Source organism: Leopardus geoffroyi, chromosome C1 (genome assembly GCF_018350155.1).
Source record: "Leopardus geoffroyi isolate Oge1 chromosome C1, O.geoffroyi_Oge1_pat1.0, whole genome shotgun sequence".
NCBI classification, from domain to species: Eukaryota; Metazoa; Chordata; class Mammalia; order Carnivora; family Felidae; genus Leopardus; species Leopardus geoffroyi.
In genome coordinates, this window is record NC_059328.1 from 111,251,743 (window position 1) to 111,277,237 (window position 25,495).

The 25,495-nt window shown below is 38.2% G+C and overlaps 1 protein-coding gene across 12 annotated transcripts in view; it reads left to right on the plus strand.

Moving 5' to 3' along the window:
- The window catches only part of WDR33 (WD repeat domain 33), a 109,457-nt gene that overhangs the window by 40,297 nt on the left and 43,665 nt on the right, over nt 1-25,495 (plus strand). For 9 of the 12 annotated variants that reach the window (XM_045479373.1, XM_045479369.1, XM_045479372.1 and 6 more), the window contains exons 3-7: nt 1,264-1,332; nt 1,922-2,026; nt 5,816-5,911; nt 6,098-6,249; nt 7,965-8,062. In XM_045479373.1, the coding sequence (XP_045335329.1) occupies nt 1,264-1,332; nt 1,922-2,026; nt 5,816-5,911; nt 6,098-6,249; nt 7,965-8,062 (520 nt within the window). Of the gene's footprint in view, nt 1-1,263; nt 1,333-1,921; nt 2,027-5,815; nt 5,912-6,097; nt 6,916-7,964; nt 8,063-10,926; nt 13,096-20,255; nt 20,533-25,495 lie in introns of those variants that run through there. The other 3 variants (XM_045479377.1, XM_045479379.1, XM_045479376.1) reach the window with 3 other exon arrangements.

Below are 25,495 nucleotides of genomic sequence, written 5' to 3' on the forward strand. Positions count from 1 at the left end.
ATGTTTGCTTTTTCTTACCTGAGACCTGTTAAAGACCTGTTGGCATATTGGATATAATTAGTATGTTGCAGACATGAGAAAAAGATTCATTCAGAGGTGAAGACAGATTTAGGTTTTTCCAGGTAATTCAGTTGCAAAACTAGCCTAAGAGAGCTTGAGATGTCTTAAGACAACCAAGGGCAGGATACCAGAAATTGTTTTGTGCTGAGGATTTTGAAGAAACTGAAGACATCTGCCTATCTATCCCTTATTCTTTTTCCTTTTATTAAAGTATGGTGAGAATGGTCAGCAGTATCTTAGATGATTGGTTGGGGATGAGGTGTAGTAAAGAGAGGAGGGAGATTCTAAGCAATGTAAGTAGGGTAAGAGCTCTCTCTCGAGCTCTCTCTCTTTTAATTTTTAATTTTTTTAAATGTCTTTATTTTTGAGAGAAGGGGAGAGACAGAATATGAGTTGGGGGGAGGGGCAGAGGGTGTGTGAGAGAGAGAGAGAGAGAGAGAGAGAGAGAGAGAGAGAGAGAATATGAATCTGAAGCAGGCTCTGAGCTGTCAGCACAGTGCCCAACACGGGGCTCGAACTCACCAACCGTGAGGTCGTTACCTGAGCTAAAGTCAGACACAACTGACTGAGCCACCCAGGTGCCCCTGATTTTTAAAAAATTTTTTTCTGGGGCACCTGGGTTGCTCTGTTAAGCGTCTGACTCTTGGTTTTGGCTCAGGTCATGATTTCACACGTTGTGGGTTTGAGCCCCACATCAGGCTCTGTGCTGGGAGCTCAGGGTCTGCTTGGGATTTCTCTCTCCCTCTCTCTCTGCCCTTTCCCCATTCATGCTCGTTCTTTCACACACACAAAAATAAACAAACATAGAAAAAAAATTTTTTTCTGTGTTTATTTTGAGAGAGAGAAGGAGTGCTGTGGGCACATGAGTGGCAGAAGTGCAGAGAGAGGGGGAGAGAGAAAATCCTAAGCAGGCTCTGTGTTGTCAGTGCAGAGTCCAAGGTGTAGCTTAACCTCACCAACGGAGGTCATGACCTGAGCGGAAATCAAGATTCTGGTGCTTAACCCACTGAACCACTCAGGCACCCCTAGGATAAGATCTCTTTAAGATACCCACTGTTATCTTTGTGTTAGAACCTGTGAAAAGGTTTTAATCCTATTTTCTCCCCATTTGATAGCAGCTTACATTCTGTTAATGCTTACTTTAGTTTGAAACTGAGTATAATGCGCCATATGTTAATTAATTAATTTGTTTATTTCAAACAGAATAGAATATGGCAAAGAGACCAGAGAGACATGCGGGCAGTTCAGCCTGACGCAGGTTATTATAATGATGTGAGTATTAAGATGTGTCACACTAGTTTAATAAAACCTCTTTGCTTGGACATTTGAACCTAAAACTATGTGACCTCAAATGCAACATGGAATTTTCTTTTTACGGATTTATAATTAAAACAAAAGATTCCTAAAGAGATAATATAACATGTATGTACTCCATTGGTTTTTATCTCAATTAAAATTTTTCTTGTACTCTAATGGTGGGTGAACTTTTTATTTGGGGCTTAAAGCCATGTCTAACAAAAGACTGCACTACCTCAAAGTCTGTGGAATACAAAAGCTGATTTTAAATTTGGCTTATTGTGAAACATGTTTTTATTATGTTGACCTTGAGAGGTAATTGGTGAAATCTGGTACTTGATTTTTTTGTTTTTTTATTAATAATGGGCATTTAACTGTCCTGTGTCTCAGTTTTTTTAAATTTAATTAATACTGACTGATTATTATCTATAATAATAGTTTTTTGAAAGTCCTGTATAGTCTTGAATTTGTCTTTACATGTTGAAATAATTACCTTGCTCTGTCCCTGGTTTATGCTCTGTGCATAATCAGGAGCTCTTTAAAACCCAATTTTCTCTTTTTGTAGCTGGTCCCACCTATAGGGATGTTGAACAATCCTATGAATGCAGTAACAACAAAATTTGTTCGAACATCAACAAATAAAGTAAAGTGTCCCGTATTTGTTGTTAGGGTAAGTATTCTTTTGGATGTTTTTTGGAAAAGTTAATCCTGAGTTAATCTGTACATATGCTTAACAGGACAGAGAAAATTAAATTATTTTAAATATATATATCTGGTATGAACATTGGTGTGTTGCTAATAAATCTTTTGAAATACCCAGTCACTTACCTACTATAGCCACATTGAGTAAGATACTGCTTTTGGATTGTTCTTCATGTTACAATTTCCATAGAATTCTCTGCGCAGGCCATAGATCTATATTGCAGCAGGTCTCGGACTTGCTCTTGAATAGGGATGCTTTTGCTGCTGTTTAGAAAGTGCATCTCAGGGTTAATGAAGACTGTTAGGTGTCACTAGTAAGGAAAACACCTGAGAAGAGCTAAAGACCAATAGTCAACCATAAATATTAGCTCCATTAAGGTACATAGTAGGTACTCCATACATTTGCATGAAATTAAAAAATGTATATTTTTAAATAAATAGTGGATTGACATGGTTCAAAACTTGAGAATTTGAAGGGGTTTGGAATAAAAAGTCTTCCCATCTTTGTCTCCCAGGCATTCAGTTAATATTACCATTTGTGATAGTATAATCATTTTCTTTGTGATTTGCTAAGTAAGAATGTACTTGTTGGTTAGCAGTACATCAAGTCCAGAAATGTAAGATAGCTAATAGAGTTGAGTAAATAAGAATTGGGGAAGAAAAAAATGGGACAGAGAAAAGAGAGTTATAGCAAACATTGTGGCAAGTGAGCATAATAAGCAAGTTCTCTGATACTAGGTATGGCAGACAGCAGGCAGAACTCAGGGGCTGGGGGAGATGCTGCAGTCAGTCTTCTGTCTCCTGTTTGCTTCAGAGGCCTAAAGCAGTAGAAAACATCAGTCGAGAAACTTATTTTAATGGCTGTTTTGTTGGTAGAGCCAACCAGTATGTAATATAATTTTGTTTGTCAGGAAATTTGGTAAGAGCTAATCTTATTTTTAACATTTATTTATTTATTTATTTATGTATTTATTTATTTATTTATTTATTTTTTAACATTTATTTATTTTTGAGACAGCATGAACAGGGGAGGGTCAGAGAAAGAGGGAGACACAGAATCTGAAACAGGCTCCAGGCTCTGAGCTGTCAGCACAGAGCCCGATGCGGGGCTCGAACCCACGGACCGCGAGATCATGACCTGAGCCGAAGTCAGACGCCCAACCGACTGAGCCACCCAGGCACCCCTATTTATTTATTTTTGAGAGAGAGAGGTGGGGTTTAGTGGGGGCAGAGAGAGGGAGACAGGATTCAAAGCAGGCTCTGCTCTGTGCACATAGACTCTCACAGCTTTGAAACTGTGAGATGGTGACCTGAGCCGAAATCAACAGTCAGTTTCTTAACCGACTGAGCCACCCAGGTGCCCCGGTGTGCAGCTGACTTAATATCTTCTTAGCATAATAGAGAACATCTTTTTTTTTTTTTTTTTAACTTTTTAAAACATTTTTATTTATTTTTGAGAGAGAGCATGAGCAGGGGAGGGGCAGAGAGAGAGGGAGGCACAGAATCTGAATGAGGCTCCAGGCGCTGAGCTGTCAGCACAGAGCCCCACTTGGAGCTTGAACTCACAAACTGTGAGATCATGACCTGAGCTGACATCGGATGCCTAACCGACTGAGCCACCCAGGCACTCTGAGAACATCTTTTTTTTTCCTTTTCTTTTAACATTCTTTTTCTTTTTTTTAAAAAAAAAAATTTTTTTTTTTAACCTTTATTTATTTTTGAGACAGAGAGAGACAGAGCATGAATGGGGGAGGGTCAGAGAGAGAGGGAGACACAGAATCTGAAACAGGCTCCAGGCTCTGAGCCATCAGCACAGAGCCCGACGCGGGGCTTGAACTCACGAACCGCAAGATCATGACCTGAGCCGAAGTCGGACGCTTAACCGACTGAGCCACCCAGGCACCCCTTAACATTCTTAATGTTTATTTAGTTTTTTTCAGACACACACACACACACACACACACACACACACACACACACACACACAGAACATGAGCAGGGGAGGGGCAGAGAGGGAGGGACACACAGAATCCAAAGCAGGCTGCAGGCTCTGACCTGTCAGCACAGACCCCGATGCAGGGCTCGAAATCACAAACTGTGAGATCATGACCTGAGCCAAAGTCAGACACTTAACTGATGGAGCCACCCAGCCGCCCCAGAACATCTTTTGAAATGAATAAAATCTGAGCGTTTTGCATCACAGTACAGAAGGGTAAAACTATTTGTTGCAGTTCATTAGATAAATTTCTTATATGGTGATCAAACTGTAAGATCTTAGGAGACACTTGCACATAGTGGAGGCAGAGTCCAAATTACAAGAAATTAAGACATAAAAACAGGGTCCTGTGCCTATAGTTGGTTGCCTGTAGTATTTACTTGGTTACAATCCATAGCAGATAACAGGAACTAGGAAAGTAGGAAGATTTTATTCATAATAGTCAAAGTCGTGATGTGCAGGTAAGCAGTAAAAAGCCAGGTTTACCAAGTAGTCTTTTTTTTAATTTTTTTTTTTTTTATCTATTTGAGAGAGAGTGCACGTGCAAGTCGGGGAAGGACAGAGAGGGTGGGGGAGAGAGAATCCCAAGCAGGCTCTGTGCTGTCAGCACAGAAGCCAACATGGGGCTTGAACTTGGAAACAGTGAGATCATGATCTGAGCCGAAACTAAGAGTCAGACACTCAACCAACTGAGCCACCCAGGCGCCCCTTATTTTTAAAAATTTTTGTTTATTTTGAGAGAGCGCGCAAGCAGGGGAGGGGTAGAGAGAGAAGGAGAGAGAAAGAATCCCAAGCAGGTTCTGAGCTGTCAGTGGGGAGCCCTATGTGGGGCTTGAACTCACAAACTGTGAAATTGTTGACCTGAGCCGAAACCAAGAGTCAACACTTAACTGACTGAGCCACCCAGGCATCCCCCAAATAGTCTTTATTTTATGTATCTCATCCTGCTATTCTGATAAGCACACTTCAGTTTTCAAGTATGTGTTACAATTTTTAGTTTGGAAAATGCAGTTGTTGTATTTTCATTTCATGTATTTACATTGTCTAAGGAAAATTAGTGTGTAATCTGTCATGGAAACTTGAAAATAAAAAGTTGAGAAAAAAATGTTGTGTTTTGAATTGATAAGCATATGTCACAGATTTCCTTCAGTATACAAATAATGGCATTAAAATATTGCTGTAGTGTTAGTCATGAGTGATGTATTACATGTTTTGGAAAGTAGATCAGTATAAGACTGCTTGATACTGTGAACAGAGGAGAGCTTTTTAAAGTACATTTAGTTGCCAGGAAAAGTTTGATAGCCTTGATGTCCTTAAATTAGCTTTTTTCATAAAACACCACTAACTTTTCTGCTTGAATTGGTCCACTAGCAGATGTAATTCTTTTTTTTTTTGGTGACTGACGATTTTATTTGTTAGCCTGCCTTGTATCCTAGAAAAATATGGTCTTTGCAAATTTTGTTTTTAAAGGTTCTTTAATGTATGTAGGTATATGTAACTTAACCAGATACTTATAATATATTTACCATTATTAATTTAGTTTATGGGCTAAAGTGCTAGAGCTTTCCCTGCACTGTGTTAACATTTTTTTTTTTTTTTTTCTGACAAAGTACTTATAAATCTGAACTATGATTCAGTGAAAGTATTGTCTATTTAATGGTGATTATTGGATATTTTATAAATCCTTTCTAAGTGCTTTAAAAATTAACTAAGATTGAGGAATTGTGACCTTGGATAACCTGTCTTCTTTTTCTTTCCTAGTGGACTCCAGAAGGAAGACGTTTGGTCACTGGAGCTTCTAGTGGAGAGTTCACTTTGTGGAATGGACTCACCTTCAATTTTGAAACAATATTACAGGTAACAGTAATCATCAGACTGTAGCATCCTCCTGTGGTCCTGTAACGAACTGGAGATACATTTACTTTGTTGGCGTTTTAAACTTGAAATTGGACAAGTAATTGTTGTGAGTTGATGTCTGCTCCTGTAAAGCCTTCTGTCATATATTCTTTTATATAATGTTTAAACTGTTTTATGTTTTCACAGGCTCATGATAGCCCAGTGAGGGCCATGACTTGGTCACATAATGACATGTGGATGTTGACAGCAGACCATGGAGGATATGTGAAATATTGGCAGTCGAACATGAACAACGTCAAGATGTTCCAGGCACATAAGGAGGCGATTAGAGAGGCCAGGTTTATACACAATATACCATTTTCTGTAGTCCCTATTGTCATGGTTAAATTATTCTCTAAGTGTATTCTGGGTGCAGAGATGCATGGGCTCTGTCAGATTCTGGGATACTTTCTGCACCCTATAAACACAATATTTTTCTTTGTTTTCACACATTCACCATTTTGCTGGCACTTTTCTGAAGTAGTGTTGTCCCGGTATCAGCCTTTGCAATATGTTAGAGATGTATTGTCTGCCGCATTTTGCACTGGTTTTCTCTTTTCATTTATGGTTAATAATGTGTATACGTTATTCCTTTTTATTACCTACTGTGTAAGATAAGAATCTTTCATTCCAAATAAAGAATTCAGTCTTTAATTATACAACTGAATAAAATCTAAAGCCTACAGAAAACACTTTCAGAGTTCACACAAAATACAAGAAAAAAAGGCTTAAGTGAAGACCTGGTTGGCTTGGTTATGCCACGACTTCAAAAGGAAAGTGTAGTAGGACTAAAAACTCACAAGTGACCCTGGATGTGGCAAACGTTAATGGAGTAATGAATGGGTTCTTCAAGCTTTGAAACTGTAAGCAGACCATTGTCAAGAGGACTCTAGGACTTTTTCTTCTGATTCACTGTTGAGAACATCAGTTATGCAAATGTATAATAATAAGTGGAGTTTAAAGTATTTTCAGTGAGTTGTATATTTTTACATATCAATGAGATATGCATAGTAAAACTGGAAAACAAAGTTTCAAAAACAAGCCTGACGAATTGCTGCAGCCTCAGAATAAAGCTAAGCAGCATTCTTTACGGTCGTACCGCCCATGTGTGGGAGGAGGTTGACATCTTTATAGAAACATCATCCGCTGCAGTCACTTGTTTCTACGTTCAGAGCCTTAACAAAAATTGTTGGACTGACATGCTTCTGCAAAGACTGTGCTGTAGTGTCCTGCCCATACATTGAGTTTTCACAGGTGGTTCTTTGTTAGTCACAGGACCCAAAAGTTCAAGGAAGTTCTTAGAGGTAGATGAGAAACGTGATGGTCTTTCATGGCAAGGAGGTAAAGATGGCAAAATCCTTTGCAGGAGATTACCTTTGGCTTCAAACACAGTCTGAAGGTCCCTGTGTTAAAGTTTTCCCTAAAAGGAGCAACATTCATGGAATAGCTTGCCAGGGAGAAGGTGTGAAAGTTTTCCACAGACCTTGCAAATAAACGAGAAACATTGTATGTAGTGATGTTTAGCCACGAGTTTTAAAGAGCCTGTCCAAAATTTTCAGCTCATCATGTCATGAAGTGTCCCAGGCAGAAGAAGCTGATGCTAATTTTTGGAGCGGTATTCCTAATGTGATTTAACAGCGTGTTTGTAGGAATATTGCAAAAACAGATTTCATTTAGTTTCTACACTTAAATGAGCTTCACGTTTTCTGTTGGTATGACAGGAAATATTCTACTGTGGGGAGTGTGGGGAAGCATCAGTGCTAATAATACACCGGTAAAGGTCTCTGAATATCAGTGATTGAAAACTAAGACGCAACTGCTGTGTTAAATTCTTCGTTTGATGAGATGCTTTTGTTAGCTGACAACATTCTCTTTAAGGGCTTCTTCACTCTTGGAATACTTCCCTCTCCTGTTTATAACGCAGCACAGTGTTTTTATTTTTCCCTGTCTGAGAAGCACAGATAATCTGTTAAATGCTGACTTCTTTCCCCTGCTGTGTGTCTTCATGTAACAGTTTCTCACCCACGGATAATAAATTTGCTACATGCTCTGATGACGGCACTGTTAGAATCTGGGACTTTCTTCGTTGCCATGAGGAAAGAATTCTCCGAGGTACGTGTACTAACAGTCCTGATTGGAATATTTAAATAGGGAAGGCATTTGTGGTTAAATCATCACAATACCACAATACCAGCTTACATCTCCATTCAATTTTTTTACACCGTCTCCGCCAGCCTCTTTAAAGAAGCCTGAACTCTCTTTCTGGTTCACAGTCATTTTGTAGATTTTTATTACTACTAAAATCTTTGAATTCTTTGAGCTATAAATTAAATACAACTGTTCCCCTTCTGTCATTCCACCCCCCTCCCCAATTACTTGCTTATCTGTATTTATCTGTTAGGGCTATATTCCTTTTCCTGTCTTGTAGCCCAGGTAGCTTTCTCCAACATAATGACACTATATTTTTTATTTACATGGCTCACATTCTCCTGGTAGTCCTATTACAATGATTACCTGAAGTATCAATAGCTGTACTTCTCATTATTGCTGTTTCTGCAAGCAGGTGTTTAAAAAAATGTATTTTTTTAAAGTATATCACATTTATACATTACATGGCCCACTTGTTATTAAATTTTGGAGGGATTTCTTGTTTACTTTTATTGATTTCATAATTAGAAACTAACGTTTATGAATTACTCCCTTCTACAAAAGAAATCCATAGTTTTACCTTGGATTAGGTTAGTTTTAAAGTAAGGCTCTGAAAATGCTAACAATTTATCAGTACCATTTATGTGAAATCAGTGGGTGTTAGGGAATTAACTGTGTTTTATATATGTAATACAAACATTGAGGCAAAAACATTTACATTTAATAAAAACATGTAATCTCATTGGTTTATCGTTAACTAGGAAGGTAGTTTTCTCAAGTGCTTAATTTGAATTTGTACTGATTTAACAAACATTCTACTTCAATCTCTTGATTTCAGTATAGCATAAAAGTAACATCTTCCTCTGACACATAAATGCAGAGTAGACACATGAGTACCATAGACATTGGGTGTCAAGAAATTACTGTTCAGCAATTTTCCTTTCCTTTCAAGTCTTGATTAAATTATAAGCTTTTAACAATGTTCCAGAACTTTATAAAGCCTTCAGTGTTGATGCTTTCTAGATAAGAAAATAAATGCCCTTGATATTTAACCCATATTTCAAGCCAGTAGTTTTTGAAATCATATTTGTTTAAACATTCCTGGCTTTGCACATTTTGTGTGGGTTCATCCACAGTACTTACTGTATGGTGATAGCTAGTATAAGGATATAGTACGTATTAAAGAGTGTACTCACTATGACGGCTATAATATTGTGTAATTTCAGAACTAGATGGAGTCTTTGGAGTTATTTAGTTGGAGTTATTTTATGGATGAGCATCATAACCCAGCAGGAGTAAATGACATGTTCAGGGTCATCTGAAATAAGTTCAGATCCAGGACTAGAATCTTATCACTTGACTCCTTGCCTAATGCTGTGATAATGTTGCATCTTTCCTCACTCTTGATAGAAGTCTTCGCTGTTAAACAGAAATAAGATGGACAACTTTTTCTGGGCTTTGAAAATCCTAAGAAATAAAAGTGAAACAATAATTGTAGTTACTAAAAGCAATATTCTAAAGTATCAAAACAATTATTTTTACAGAGGACTAGGGAGGACCACAATAATTGTGAAGTCTGATTTAAAATCACTATGTATCTTGGATTAAAAAAGAAAACCTGACATATGATAACATTTTTCAGTTTCATGTTCCAGTGAAATGTTACCCAATTTGGTGATGCAGCTGTTTCTAAATAGTACTTAAAAAAATTTTCCTCTGGAATGTAGAATGTATGTGAGACATTCTAGCAGTTAAATATTTTCAGATTTGAATTGAGGTGAATTTGGATAACGGTAAATGGATGCTGAGTTATTATTTGCTCCTGTAGCTTAAAAAATATACCAGCATCCTGTGTATATTAATTGAGAGTAGAATTTTCTTCTTTATGTGGGGGCTCTTTTAATTTTAAATTTAAATATTTTAAATTTTGCTACGGAAATTTCAAACATACAAAAGTATAATGAACTTCCATGTACTTTTATGATATGTGTTCTAGCTTATTCATGATTTTTGCTTCCTTTTAAAAATATTTTTTCTTAGTACCTCCATGAGTATATGGGACCAATATGAATCTATTAAACCAAGTTAATTGTATCTCCAAGTAGTAGTTCTAGTAGCAGGCAGGTCTGGTATAGTAGATAAGTTATTAGGTTCCAAGTATCCATTTTCTGTCATTCCCTGTTTTTCTAAATTTTCTGAAATTTAGCAGTGATTATAAAACAGTAAAACTGGTGTTATGATTTTTCTGTTCTTTGCTTGTGGGTTGAGGATCCCCAGGGTGATGGGATTCCAGTTGTCTCAGGACTGCTGTGAAATTCTTCATATAAAATTTGAAGTGAATTTAATTTAGCTTTTATACATAGAAAATTGGATCACAGAGTCAAATAAGGATAGGATCTTCCAACATCTAAAATGCCTGTTGGCCTCTGTGAAGGGTTGCTGTTCCTGTAACTTACACAGACTCTTAAACACTGGGCAGGTAAGCATACTCCTGCATCATGTTAGTGTTGTACATTAGACTGCAACTTGGGTTTAACTATAAGGAAAATATAAGAGCATTTTAATTGAAGGGGGTGTTTATGATCATGTAGTTCAACTCTATCAAATACTTAACCTTTTCTACATCATTCCTAAAAACCAGTCTTCTATTCATAAACATTTTTAGCATTCTAGTATTCACTACCTCAGATGATTCTCTTTTCCAATTTTGGATAGCTCTAGTTTTCAGAAGGTTCGTTCATTATATCAGAAATCTGCTTCTGTATGACTTGTCCTGCCTCTGGATAACAAAAAAATTAGTCTATATTATACTGTCTTCTTCATGGCAGCCCTTTATTTGAAGACTGTTATCATGTCTTCTTAACGTAGACCGTCAGCTGTAAGAATACAGGATCCCTACGCATGGCAGAAGCCATGATACCATACTACTGACCGCAGGATTTATGGTTACCTTTAAGTGTCCTTTCTGAGATCGTTCTCATGCTTCTTGGAAAAGGAAGAAGTTACACAAGAGAAAGCAATCAGATTTTTAAGGTTAAAACGAACACAGACCTATCATTAGGAGATTTGCTACTCAAAAAATGATGGTGATTGGTCCATAGGTATGAAATTGAATATACTGCAAAATTGAGAAGTGTCATATACCAGTCATTACTAAAGCACATGCAAGTCAGCATAATTTATACACAGTTATTCTTCTTTTGTTTTGTTTTGTTTTTGAGAGAGCAAGCACGCACAAGTGGGAGAGGAGGACAGGGTGAGGGAGAATTTTGAGCAGGCTCCATGCCCAGTGCGGAGCCCAACGCAGGTCTCTATCTCACAACCATGAGCTCATGACCTGAGCCGAAACCAAGAGTCAGACACTTAACTGCCTGAGCTGCCCAAGTGCCCCTATTCTTTTCTTTGGAGCACTCAGTATATGGGCTGGGATTAAAAGAACCTTTAAGCACCAGGAGTACATGAGACTAAATGAGTCTCTGGTTTACTGATACTTCTCCATTTGACTCCAAGTGAAACAGAGCCATTAAAATTAATGAGCATATGCTTCTACCATTGGTAGAAGAATCTTTTTAAAAGGTATGACCCCTCTCCTTCTTAAAGTTTAGTAGTGGGGGTGCCTGGGTGGCTCATTCAGCTAATTGATTTGGCTCAGGTCGTGATCTCATGGTTTGTGGGGATTGAGCCCTGCGTCGGGCTCCACGCTGTCAGCATGGGTGCTCTCTCCCTCTCTCTCAAAATAAACATTAAAAAAAAAAGTTTAGTAGGGAAGATAAGGTATTTTCACATACTTAAGATGGTGGAGAATATGGAAGAAGAGTCATGATAGCGTTAGACGTGTAGATTTACCAGTTTTATCAGAGGTCATGATAGTGTTAGAAGTGTAGAGTTAGAATGCACATGAGAAGGGGTAAAAGCATAGAATCAATAAGAACACTGAAACGAATTTTAGAAGCATAATACTCTTAAAAAAGAACCCAGGTTACAAGTTTTAGCATGCTTTAGTTTTTGTTTTACCTTCTTAGTTTTAACTATAGCCGACATATTACACTTAACTATGTATTGGGCATGTTCTAAGAACTTTGTTTAATCTCTGGTAACCCTGTGAGCTGAATACTGTTTGTTCCACGCTTCAAACGAATAACCAAGGTATGGAAAAATTAAGTAAACCTGTCTTAAGGTCAGGTAGCTTATAAGAGGTGGGACTAAGATTTGGACCCAGGGTTTTTGGTCCAGAGTTCATACTCAACCTCTATGTTAAACTGCCTCTTTTCTGTTTTAAAATTGATATCAACATGGATGTAATGATGTCTCCCTAAGCTGTGATGACAGAATTGTAGAGTTTCTTTTGGGGGTGGGGGGGAAGAGGAGGAGTGTAGTTAGAGGGAAGTAATTTAAGTACTCAAGGTCATTTTACTATTCTTTAAAACTGTCCATATTATAGGTTTTCAATGTATGATATATTTAACCACAGAAAAATTAAACTATAATGAATAGTTTAAACTGAATGGGTTATAAGATATATGCTGGTTTATATAATAAGGACATGGACATAAGGAGTTATCGTGAGACTTATTCGGGGGTAAGGTCTGTTTTTAGTTTTCAGATCTAGCACTCATGGAGAGGAAATGAACCCCTGAGTACACACAACTTAAGAAGAATATTATTAGTACTTTTGATAAATCCCTGTGTATGCCTTCCTTATTGCATTGACTGTGGTCTTTAATAAATGAGATCAATCCCTCTGCAAAGATCTTTTGGTTCAGCAGTGTGTTTTGAAATTTGTGAAGACATGTTTACGAAGTCTGAGTATTCCAAAAATCTTTGATGCTTTACTGGAAATAATTTTACTTATTAAAGTAAAATTGGCAAACCACATAGTTTATGATTAAGAGACCTACTTTATTTCTATAATGTTTTACAAAACATTCCTCAAGATCCTGTCTGTTCTCCCCCAGACAAAAGCCAGAAACACCCAGTTTCCTTTAAAAGATCCTATTTAAAAAAAAAAAAAAAAAAAAAGGCAAAGCAAAAAAGACTGTATCAGAATAACTCCTTCCACTAACATAGCATATTTTAATATTAAAGCTCTTCAAGGACATCTTACTTAATCATCCAAATAACGATGTAAACCAATTTTACTTATGGACACTGATTTTCTTGGTGTTTCCTTATTTTGAGGAAGTTTATTCTAAGGCTTTTTTCCTTCTCTCCTCTAAGGACTGGATTATGGTAGGTTCTTCTATGTAAAGAATCATCTGAGGGGCGCCTGGGTGGCGCAGTCGGTTAAGCGTCTGACTTCAGCCAGGTCACGATCTCGCGGTCCGTGAGTTCGAGCCCCGTGTCAGGCTCTGGGCTGATGGCTCGGAGCCTGGAGCCTGTTTCCGATTCTGTGTCTCCCTCTCTCTCTGCCCCTCCCCCGTTCATGCTCTGTCTCTCTCTGTCCCAAAAATAAATAAACGTTGAAAAAAAAAAAAAAAAAAGAATCATCTGAGAATGAGTGGGAAAAAGACTTAATAAGTCTTAACAAGACTTCCAAAGCATATTATTTGGAGAAATTAGTAGGGCTCTGAAATACCCATTTTGTTTGTTTATTTGTTTATTTATTTAAAAGTATATTTTGAGGGGGAGAGAGCGAGAGCAGGGGGAGGGGCAGAGAGAAGGAGAGAGAGAATTCCCACTGCAGTGTTAGCATAGAGCCTGATGAGGGGCTCAAACCTGTGAACTGGGAGATCATGACCTGAGCTGAAATCGAGTTGGATGCTTAACCGACCGAGTCACTCAGGTGCCCCTGAAATATTGATTTTATATGGTACATTCACATTTTTACAGGAATTGTTTTCAGATTTTTATATTGGGCTTTATTCTTTCTGTCTCTGTACTTAATTTCAAATGTTGCACATAATATGACAAAAAACTTGTTGAAAATAGATCTGTGGCTTTCTTGGGAAGCCAGAGTTGCATGCTGTTGCCACCAACAGTGTTTTAATTAAACAGAGTCTAGCAATTTCCAGACACTTCTATATAAAAGATTCTGGTTTCTTGACAGCAACAAATCACAATGATTAATAGTTTAGGCTGTTGAGGGGCACCTGGGTGGCTCAGTCATTTAAGCGTTTGACTTTGGCTCAGGTCATGATCTAGAGAGTTCGTGAGTTTGAGCCCTGCATGAGGCTCTGTGCTGACAGCTCAGAGTCTGGAGCCTGCTTCTGACTCTGTGTCTACCTCTCTGCCTTCCCTGCTCGTGCTCTGTGTCTCTCAAAAATAAACATTAAAAAAAAATAATTTAGGCAGCCGATTCCCAGAAAGAGTGTGCATCTTTGCATTAATTATTTTATAATCGCTTCAGTTATTTATTTATTTATTTATTTACTTACTTACTTCTGAGAGAGAGACAGAGTGTGAACAGGAGAGAGAGAGAGGGAGATACGGAATCCAAGCAGGCTCTAGGCTCTCAGCTGCCAGCACAGAGCCTGATGCAGGGCTTGAACTCATGAATGGTGAGATCGTGACCTGAGCCGAAGTCGGACACTCAACTAACTAAGCCACCCAGGTGCCCCTGCTTCAGTTTATTTTGAGTGAGGCTGAAATTTCCATTTGGTGATGAATTAGTTACCTGGTTATATTGTTAGAGCTTCCCAGCTAATTAGATCTTTCGTAGTTAAAAAAAGTTTCTTTAGGGGTTCCTGGATGGCTTAGTTAAGCATCCAGCTCTTGGTTATAGTTTTAAATTATTATTCATATTTTGAGGTGGGGGGTGGGCAGAGAGAGGGTGAGAGAAATCTCAAGCAGGGTCTGTGCTGTCAGCACAGAGCCCAACGCTATGCTCAAGCTTATGACCTTTGAGATCATGACCTGAGCCGAAACGAAGAGTCACCCAGGTGCCCCTATCTTTGGTAGTTTTTTTTTTTTAATGTTTATTCATTTTTTGATAGAGAGCGTGAGTGGGGAGGGGCAGAGATAGAGGGAGACACAGAATCCCAAGCAGGCTCCAGGCTCTGAACTGACAGCACAGAGCCCAATGTGGGGCCGGAACTCACGGACCATGAGATCATGACCTGAGCTAGTGTCGGACGAGCCACCCAAGCTCCCCTCTTTGGTAGTTTTTAAAGTTAAAATTCAGAGCATTGCAAAGAGCTGATGAAATTAGATAAATAGGTAATATACTTTTGGCTTTTTCAGTTTTAGTGGGTAGATCCTTAAATGATTAAAGTATGATACATTAAAAATAATTGTCAACGAGGGAGGTTAAGTACCAAAACAAATATTGTGTTTTTTATGTTTTTTGTTTTTAATTTAGAGAGTGAGCAAGTGGAAGCAGGGGAGAGGGGCAAAGGGAGAGAGAGAATCTTAAGCAGGCTCTGTGCTCAATACAGCCTGACATGGGGCTCGATCCCACGACCCTGGGATCTTGACTTGAGCTGAAATCGAGAGCTCAACCGACTGAGGCACCCAGGCATCCCAATACTGTTGTTTTAATAGTTACTTCTTCCCTTTATATTTTAACGATGTGTCAGAAAACCATTTTAAAGTTTGATTTATGTCCTATGTCTGGAATCTATAAGAAGCACCTACAGTGCTATGGTCTCTTTAGTTATAGAGAGACCAGATTAAGAATTTCTGTTGAAATCAAGAAATGGTATTTCTAAGTCCTATCCCATCAACCCCCCCACCCCATTTATCCTTTTTTATGGATTATTTCATAAACTAGTCTTAGTTTCCCCAACATGCACTAATAAGTTTTTCAAAGCCAATCTGCTGAATCCTCTGTTTTTTTCCCTTTGAAGGTATTTTGCTGTAACTCTCTTTGCTCTCAAAGAGCAAACTTTACCATTATTAGCATTCTTTTGGCATATCACATTTTACTTGGATGATTAGCCCAGTGAATTGTATCTGCTTCAATTTGCTGATATCTTTAAATACTGTATTGGTCCCTAGGGAATACCAGGAAGGCACAGCCACCACAGGCGGCCAGCAAGCAGACCTCCCAGTTTGGGCCAGGGAACGTTTAAGAGTTCACACGGCAGCCCTCTCATCTTTCTATAGGAAAAAGTTTCCATCATTAAACCCATATATGATATATCCTCCCCACCCCCTGAATTCTAGATCTGTATATAATAAATCCAACCCGACTTTCAAACATAATGCTTTAAATATTTGAAAATGGCATTTAAGTCTCTCTTACCCAAGTTGAATACTTAATCCCTTTACTCTTTCTCATGATTTCTGGACCGGCTGCCATTTTGAGCATCTCTAGTCCAGAATTAAGCTTCACCATTCTGAACACCCATTTTTGCTAAATGGGGGAAGGCAGGACACCATACGAATTCACACTAATCATCTAAAACCTGCACATTTTTTAAAGTTTATTTATTTTCGGGGAGAGAGAGGGAGCTGGGGAGTCCCAAGCAGGCTCTGTACTATCAGCACAGAGCCTGAGCTGAGATCTAGAGTCAGCTACCCAGGTGCCTCTACATTTGTTCTTATATAAACTCATAAGCCAGAATTGAGGTTGAAAACCTTAATACTGGGCCTTATATTTATCTTCAGTTAACATTTTATGTATTAAGTCATTAAATTTAACATCACAGTATCTTCTTGAATCCTAACACCTAGAGAACTGCCAGCTTTGGGTCACCTGTAAATTTGCAAAGCTGGCCATCTAGATTATTAAAAAAAAGATGTTAAACGGGACAGAGGCCAAGTAAAGAACCTTGCAGCCCTCTCTGCAGACTTGCATCACAGGTAACAAAACATCTAGTGGAAACTAACGTTGGAAATGACCTTTCAGTCATGTGGCTATAAAGCCATGATCTTCTGCCATGATCCACAGACTAGTTCAAAAGATTGCCTATTATTTGACTATAATTTCATTGACACCCCTTCAGTAATTCTGAAAAGAAAATTAAAAAAAGGATTGTTTTAGCATAACTTATTCCAAACCACTGGTTTTTGGTGGAGGCAGTAATACCCTGTAATGAACACTTTATGTAAAATAGATTTTTCTTCTCAAGAGTGTGCACTGATGGTGCCTTTATAAAAAAGTTTTATGTGTAGTGGTCATTATCAGTGAAGATAAAGAATGTTTTCAGCACTCTAAAGATTCCTTCATGCCTTTTACTCCACCCAAGCCTTTTGTTAGGTAGGTTAGACCTTCAAATATATTTTCTTTAAATTACTTTCCCTTTTTTTCTACTGTTTTTCAAGGGGTTTTTTGGGGTCATTTTGTGGTTTCTTTCTATCATCTCCCTTTCCTTTTTGTAGAGTTGTATTAATTTCCTTGATTTGCCTTTGTGTTCTTTCTTTTATTTTTCAATTTGTTTACTTTGAGAGAGAGTGCATGTGCACGGGGCAGGGGCAGAGATCAAGGGGGTGAGAGAGAATCCCCAGCAGGCTCTGCACTGACAGTGCACATGCAGGATTTGAACTTGTGAACCGTGAGATAACGACCTGAGCTGAGGTCAAGAGTTGGATGCTTAATTGACTGAGCCACCCAGGCACCCCTGTTGTTGTTGTTGTTGTTTGTTTGTTTTTTTGTTTTAATTTTTTAGCATTTATTTTTGAGAGAAAGAGACAGAGCACAAGTTGGGGGGTGCAGAGAGTGAGAATCTGAAGCAGGCTGCAGGCTCTGAGCTGTCTGCACAGAGCATGATGTGGGGCTTGAATCCACAAACGGTGAGATCATGACCTGAGCCAAAGTTGGACGCTCAACCGACTGAGCCACCCAGGTGCCCCTCTTTTTTTTTTTTTTTTTTTTTTTTTTTTTTTTTTTAATAAACATTAAGGGTTTATTTATTTATTTTTAATTTTAGTTTTTTAGGTAAACTCTAGTCCCAAAGTGAGGCTCATACTCATGATCCCAAGATCAAGAGTCACATGCTGGATCACCTGAGCCAGCCAGGAGCCCTGCCTCTGTGTTCTTTTGAAAACAGTGTTTTGTTATTTCTCTGATTAGCTTCATTTACTAGTTTCCTGATACTAAAAGCAACACAACAAAAGTTATTATATAAAGAGATAGTATTGTGTATTATCATCACAGGCTCTGGAACCTGGATGTTAGTCACTGTTTATTCCTTACCAGCCATGAGACATTGGGGCAAGTCACATTCCTGTATCTGTGTTTTCTTCTGTGTAATGGGGATTAATAGTAGTACTGACCTTCCTGAGTAGTTATGAGAATAAAATAGGTTAATTCATGAGAAGCATGTAGTGCCATAAAGAACATTTGATCAATGTCAGTTATTACCTAATTTCCAAAACTAATTTCAGAGCCTGCTTCCATTTCTCTGCCTACTTAAGGATAAAAATGGTTATTTCAGAAGTATATTTTACGTTTCTCATGTAAATTTTTTCAGCCACTGCCATTAGTTATTGCAGTTGTAAAGGTTCCTGTTTACGAGTGGTCCATAAATAGGACCACTTCTTTAGTGTACGTTCTGCTGGGATTAGCACTGTGGCCACTTGCTTAAATGTCATGATTTTCCGATGTTTTCAGGTATAAAAAAATTCCACACTCAGAATTGGCCTTTTTAAACAAGATCTCATATGGAAGCATTTAAAGATTCTATTTTATTTCACTATTTAAAAAAAATACTTATTTTTGAGAAAGAGTGTGAGCGGGGGGCAGGGGCAGAGAGAGGGAGACACAGAATCCAAAGCAGGCTCCAGGCTCTGGGCTATCAGCCCAGAGCCTGATGCGGGGCTCGAACCCATGGACCGGACTGTGAGACCATGACCTGAGCTGGAGTCAGATGCCCAACCGACTGAGCCACCCAGGCGCCCCTAAAGATTCTATTTTAATTGTTAGATGAATCAAATATTTAATGATTGCCAACTCTGGTCAATAAAAATTCTCAAGGCATGTCCTCATCCTTAAGCAGCATTTCCAACATTTCCCTAGTTCTTCATTTCTTCAAATACGTTTTGTGAATTGGGCAAGCACCATGGTGAATGTGAATGCTGAATACACTGAAAATCAAGTTGTCACAACTCATCACACCTCTACAGACTGGTCACTGGTGTCTAGACTGTTTCACTGGGACAGCATTTATTATTCTCTAGGGGGAGGAACAGGTTTTTTCCTATTGACCAAATTTAATCACAGTAATTTCTAACTCCATTTAGTAATGAGGTTGGATGAGCTAGTGCTAACTGTGGTAGAATATCATTTCTTTTTATCCTCTTCGATGAGTAAGGTGGTCAGTGGTAAGTTAGGGGTCTTGGGGAAGCTAATTCTATGTATTTTCTGTCCTAGTAGATGGGACTTAAATACAGAAACCTAATGTCATTTTTTGGGGCCTTCTGATCAGCCTCTACCCCATCCCATCAGACTAGCTGGGATGTCACCTGTTCTACCCCAAAAGTCTTTGGTGGAGTTTGTTGGAGGGTGGGAGGCTAAATCCTTATCTCAGGTGTAGCAGATATTGGCCCTACTGATAAAGTGATTCTAAGAGCAAATAGAATGGTATTAAAGGAGATACTAGGCATTAAAGAACACTGTAAGTTTAGTAATTCCCAAACTTAAATTCTGCTTTTTTGAGGTCATACAATACAGTGCCCAGTTTTAATGTTATTTCTGTAGGCCCTGAATGTTAAATACTGTGGAAGTTTGGTTATTAATAGTTTACATGTTTCATCATTTTCTAGAAATTTATGGAAACTTTCATTTACATCTTTTAGAAGTGTATTATTGCTTTACAGATTTATTGTTTTAATGTGTCATGCAAATGTAAATTACCAAGGATCTTCTTGGTAAAAATAAAATGCTTATTTAAACAAAAATTCGGGCTCACTCAACCTGGGTGACTCAGTTGGTTAAGTGTCTTGACTTTGGCTCAGGTCATGATGTCGCACTTCGAGAGTTGAGCTCCGCGTTAGGCTCTGTGCTGACAACTCAGGGCCTGGAGCCTGCTTCGGATTCTGTATCTCTCTCTCTCTCTCCCCTTCCCCTGCTTATGCGCTCTCTCTCTCTCTCTCTCTCTCTCTCTCTTTAAAAAAAAAAAAATTCTTCAAGTGATTTGCTAGGCATTTTATTTGGTTTATTAAATTCTAGAAGAGAAACTATTAAGTCAATTACTGTAAAATACTTTATAACTCTTTGAATGAACTGTTTGAAATTTAGGTTTTTTTTTAATATTTGGCCTTTTTTTTTTTTTTTAAGGGAAAAAAAACACTGCTGCCCTCCCACACTGGGGAAATCAGGTGGTGACAGTTCTGATTTAGGAATTGGATATTAGATATTGATGCTTATGAAATGAAAGGTATTTGAAAGAGGAGAGTTTTAGTCCTGGAGGAGGCACACCAAGGTCTGTGATCATCATAAAGGATAAAACTTGGCACTATTAGGATTACATTGTAAAGAGAGAGTAGTCAACAGTTTGGTGTCTTTTTTCATTGCTGTTGTAGAATGACACTTGAATTAAATGTGCTAAAATTCACTGGGTCGTAATTCTCCTTTTCATAGAAAAATTGTGGAAGACGTTTACAGAGGAGGTCGGGAGTTAGTGGAAAAGTCAGCCTTCTTAATTGGATTATCTCTAATACTCTAATACAAATACAGATGAAAGGATATAAACGTACTATAAAATGTAACTTAGAATATTTAGCCCATTATTCTCCAAAATACCTAATACCTCCTTCACCACATGGACTTGGAGACCACAAACTCTCTTTTCCTACTGTAAGTTACACAGGCATTACTTCATATAATACGTATTATCTTTGAACAAGCTTTTAAATAGTTTTTTAAAAATTGGTTCTCATTTTTATATTGAAATCATAGGGTTTTTTAATGTTTTTATTTTATTCTTGAGAGAGAGAGACACACAGTGAGAGCAGGGGAGGGGCAGAGAGAGATGAAGACAGAATCTGAAGAGCTCCAGGCTTCGACATGGGGCTTGAACTCACAGACTGCAAGATCATGACCTGAGCGGAAGTCGGACACCCAACCGACTGAGCCACCCAGGCGCTCCGAAATCATAGTTTTTGGTTTCTGGTTTTTTAAAAAAATATTTATCTGAGAGAGAGAGACAAAGTGCAAGTGGGGGAGGGGCAGAGAGGGAGAGGGAGACACAGAATCTGAAGCAGGCTCCAGGCTCTCAGCCGTCAGCACAGAGCCCAGTGTGGGGCTCAAACTCACGAACTGCAAGATCATGACCTAAGCCGAAGTTGGATGCTTCACTGACTGAGCCACCCAGGTGCCCCTTAAATCATAGTTTTGAACTACATATTGGCATCAGAAGATGAGTTTAAATCATTGCTCCTTCTACTTGTAACAAGGTTTTCATGATCCATAAAAAGTAAGTGGTAATGCCTAACGGAAATCAGATTGTAATATATACAACACTTTATGTGCTACACAGATGAGAGGGTAGTGGTGATGAATGTATTTTTTTCTCTGAACCAAAATTCCCATACAGTGCAGGTTGCTAAGAAATGATGTGCCTTCGAAGACAGTGACTTTTATGTGATGATCCACACTTAGTCTTCCAAGTCCAGGAAGGACACAGTGGGCACTTGGGGAAGTGGAAGTGGTGTGTGTGTGTGTGTGTGTGTGTGTGTGTGTGTGTGTGTGTGTGTACACACACAACCCATGTTCCCACCTCCTAGACATGAAAATCTTTCAGTTTTATCTAAAAGGTAGGTAGGTAATGGGAGCTTTATTTTCATAGGTTTGTAAAAATCTGGTTATACAGTTGACACTTAAAAGGTGTTTTCTGCCTTATCTTTGGGGCAGAGAAGGGTTTTAAAAAAAATTATTATTCCCCTCAGGTTCTTCAGGATTTCTAGTTTTTTAGTGTCTTCAGTAGATTTATTTGTGTTGTAAGGACTTGTTTTTTTTCTAAGTTGGTATTCTTGGTTTTTATACCTCTGTGTGGTGTGATTTATACTTACAAAAATAACATTTAGCTGCAAAGTGGGAGATTTTGCACATTGAGAAAGTCTTTCAGTGAAGAGCACATAGAAAAATTTTGCTTTCCTTTTCCTCTCACAGCCTGTTACCCGGATTTTCCAGTAGTTATGGTGAACACTATTTAAAGAAAAAGTTACCCTCTGCCACCTTTTCTTTTCCTTACACCTTTGGCTTTATTATTGTTGGGTATCTTACTGGAGTCCTTGTTTTAAAACACTTCTGCATCTGGGTATAGCCCAGATATGTGAGCATGTCCCCGATTGACATGGTTCCTGGCGAATGCCTGCTCATTCTTTTTTGTTTTTTTTTTTTTAAACTTTTTAATGTTTATTTATTTTGAGAGAGACAGAGTGTGAGCAGGGGAGGGGCAGAGAGAGAATGAGACACAGAATCCAAAGCAGGCTCCAGACTCTGAGCTGTCAGAACAGCCCGACGTGGGGCTCGAACTCACAAACCACGAGATCATGACCTGAGCTGGAGTCGGACGCTTAACCAACTGAGCCACCCAGGCGCCCCTGCTCATTCTCCTAATGAACATTGCTAGCTGGGCTTTTCCTACATGCCTTAACAATTTTCAGTACGATTGTCATTAATGCTTTTTATTTTATCTGAACTTTCAACACATGTTAGCATGGTCTTGACATTAAAAGCAAAATGGAAGGAGTGTTATACCAAAGTTATCCAAAGCTGCCCTCTCTGTGAATTGTGAGATGTGTACTAATAAGCCATATTTTGGAACCGTTTTGTAACCCTAGAACATGTAGTCTATTTTCATTCCACCATTAGTATTTACAGACGTCAATACCCTTCAGAGACCTCCAGGAACACTTGTAATTGAGCAAGTTGGATTTAATACTCTCTGCAGCAAAGAATACAGACCATAGAGAACTATGGGGTGTCTCAGTGAGAGGGTGTTACAAAGATTGTATTATAGGGTCTGGGCTTTGGGTAATTTGGGGGAGGGAGGATTGTCACTCATTTAGCATAAGAGACATTTTATATTTTGTGGGTTGAACGGTGATCTTTTTTTGATCTGACTTCATTATGGTCTCAGAATGACAGAGATGTCTGGAGAGATCAGGAGAGCAAAATGGTAAATGTCAAATCAGTTTGTAATAACATTGCGGCTTAGCTGTGAGTATTAGATTATTTCTCAGGGGTCAGAGACTGCTTTTTTTTTTTTTTTTTTTTTTTTTTAAACTTAAAAGCATTTAAATCCAAACTGGCTTCTCATTCTGTAGAAACCAGCTTGGGGTGGAGGGAGGTCAGGATTCAGTAGCTGTGACATTGGGCATGTCATTGGAACAAGCTGCAGTGGTACCAATAGTTATGTTTTTATAAAACAAAAACAGTTGGGAAGCACATCAGTTTTCAGCTGGCTAGAAGTAGTGGATAAAATACAAACATGTTCTTTTTAATAAAAGAAATGAGATGTGTGAGTTTTTCTGCATTAATCTCTCTGGGGGATCCCAGGGTTTATCCTGCTAAATTTGGTATCCAGGGATTGGTTTGTAGTGCTTCAGGGGTGGTTTATTTCCATCTGGGAAGGGTCAGTCATTCATTTTCTATATTATCTATGTTAATATAAAGCAGTAAATACCAAAGGGATTTTAAAGATTTAAGAACTCTGTCAAATACTTTACAAGTAAAAATTATAATAATTGGGGTTCCTGGGTGGCTCAATTAGTTGAGTGTCTGACTTTTGATTTCGGCTCGGGTTGTGATCCCAGGGTTGTGGGATCAAGCCCCGTGTCGGGCTTTGTGCTGAGTGTGGATCATGCTTGGAATTTTCTTTATCTCTCTGTCTGTCCCTTTCCCCCTCACACGTGTGCACACACACACACACACTCTCTCTCTCTCTCTCTCTCTCCCTCCCTCCCTCCCTCCCCAAACAAACAAACAAACAAAAAATTATAATAATTGTAAAAATTCCTTATGAACTGTCAGATTGACTTAAGGTAAAAAAAGAAAAAAGGATCATGTTTTCATAGCTCCATTGTCCATCTTAGTCATGTTCATCAAAGAGCACGAAAGGGAAATTTATATCTATTCATTTATTCAAATAATTGCTGCTTACTAAGTGCCAGGCCCTGGGTATGGAAGAAGGGGTCAAATAGCCAACCCTGTCTTCATGAGCAATACTAGTGGTAGCTGATTTTTGCTTTACAGTCATCACTTTTAATAGTCTCTTAATTTCACATATATTCTAGACTAAGCACTGCATGATTTTATTACAGTATACAGAAGAATATATGTATGATTAATAAAGTAGTTTTATAGTTTTTGTAGTTTTAAAAGTAATTTTTAAAAATCACATGTTTCTGGAGCATCGGCTCAGGCAGGTCCAGAGATACTTCTAAATTGGAGGTCTTGAGGACAAAATTTTGTGTCCTAGTAAACTGCAATATGTATCAGTTGCTTCTTTATATATCTTCATCTTGAATAACAAGTTGAGGGTATTCTCCTTAATACTGAAAAAAATAAAAACTGTCGTAAAAATAAAAATGAGTAAGTGTTAGAACTAGAAAAGTTAGGTTAGTAGTTAAGACTTAGCTGAGTAGCACATTTGGGTAGTGTCACAAGAAGGGAGAATGCAAAGTGTGTAGTTCCATCAGGCAAGATACCTTCTAGGCAAACCAGTCTTCCTCCTGCAGTACTACTAGATCTGTTGTTGGTCTGTGGAATTTTCCTGTGGCAACAAAGAATATAATGTTCGGTCATTGAACTCTTCATAGCTTTATGATAGCTTTGAATATTCATGAGATTCTCAGAAACCTTTAAGAAAGTATTTAGATTGCAAAACTTTTTACATCTTGGTGCTTTTGATAGAGCAGTAGTAGCATTAGAGTGTGGTTGCTTTGGACCCAACTAAGGGCGATAACGTTTCAGACCTAAAGACCATTCCACGCAGAAAAATGTGTGTGTTTTAAGTTTTAAACACCCTAAAATGAACTATCATTTAGATTTTATTTGCCAACTACAGTACGTATTTTTGCATAGGAAAAGGGATCCTAGAGTTACCACAATTTTAAGATTAGCAGGGAACTATTACATAACCATTTTTATCAGTGTCTAAATTATGTGTTGATGCCAGGACATGTCTTCATATAATTTAGGCATGTAGGTTTGTGGTACATTCTCTTGGTTAAAGTTTCTGGATCAGGTTTTGTGTTTTGAAACTAAATCTGTCTGGGCAGCAACCCACTTTAATGATCCCCACAGAATTTACTCTTCTATGATTTATTACAACCAGTGGATTTACATTTATGTCTTTGTAAGTATCCATCTACCAGATGGATTGATGTGGAATAATAGTACAGTTTACTATGTCTTTTCCTAATTAATGATGACTGTAAGTCTTATTTGTAGTATGTTATTTTTTCCCTGTAAAATGGGAGGGGTAAATTTTATTTTGTGTGTTGTTAACATTCAAAACTTAATGATAAGAGGGGCGCCTGGCAGGCTCAGTCAGTAGAGCATGCAACTTT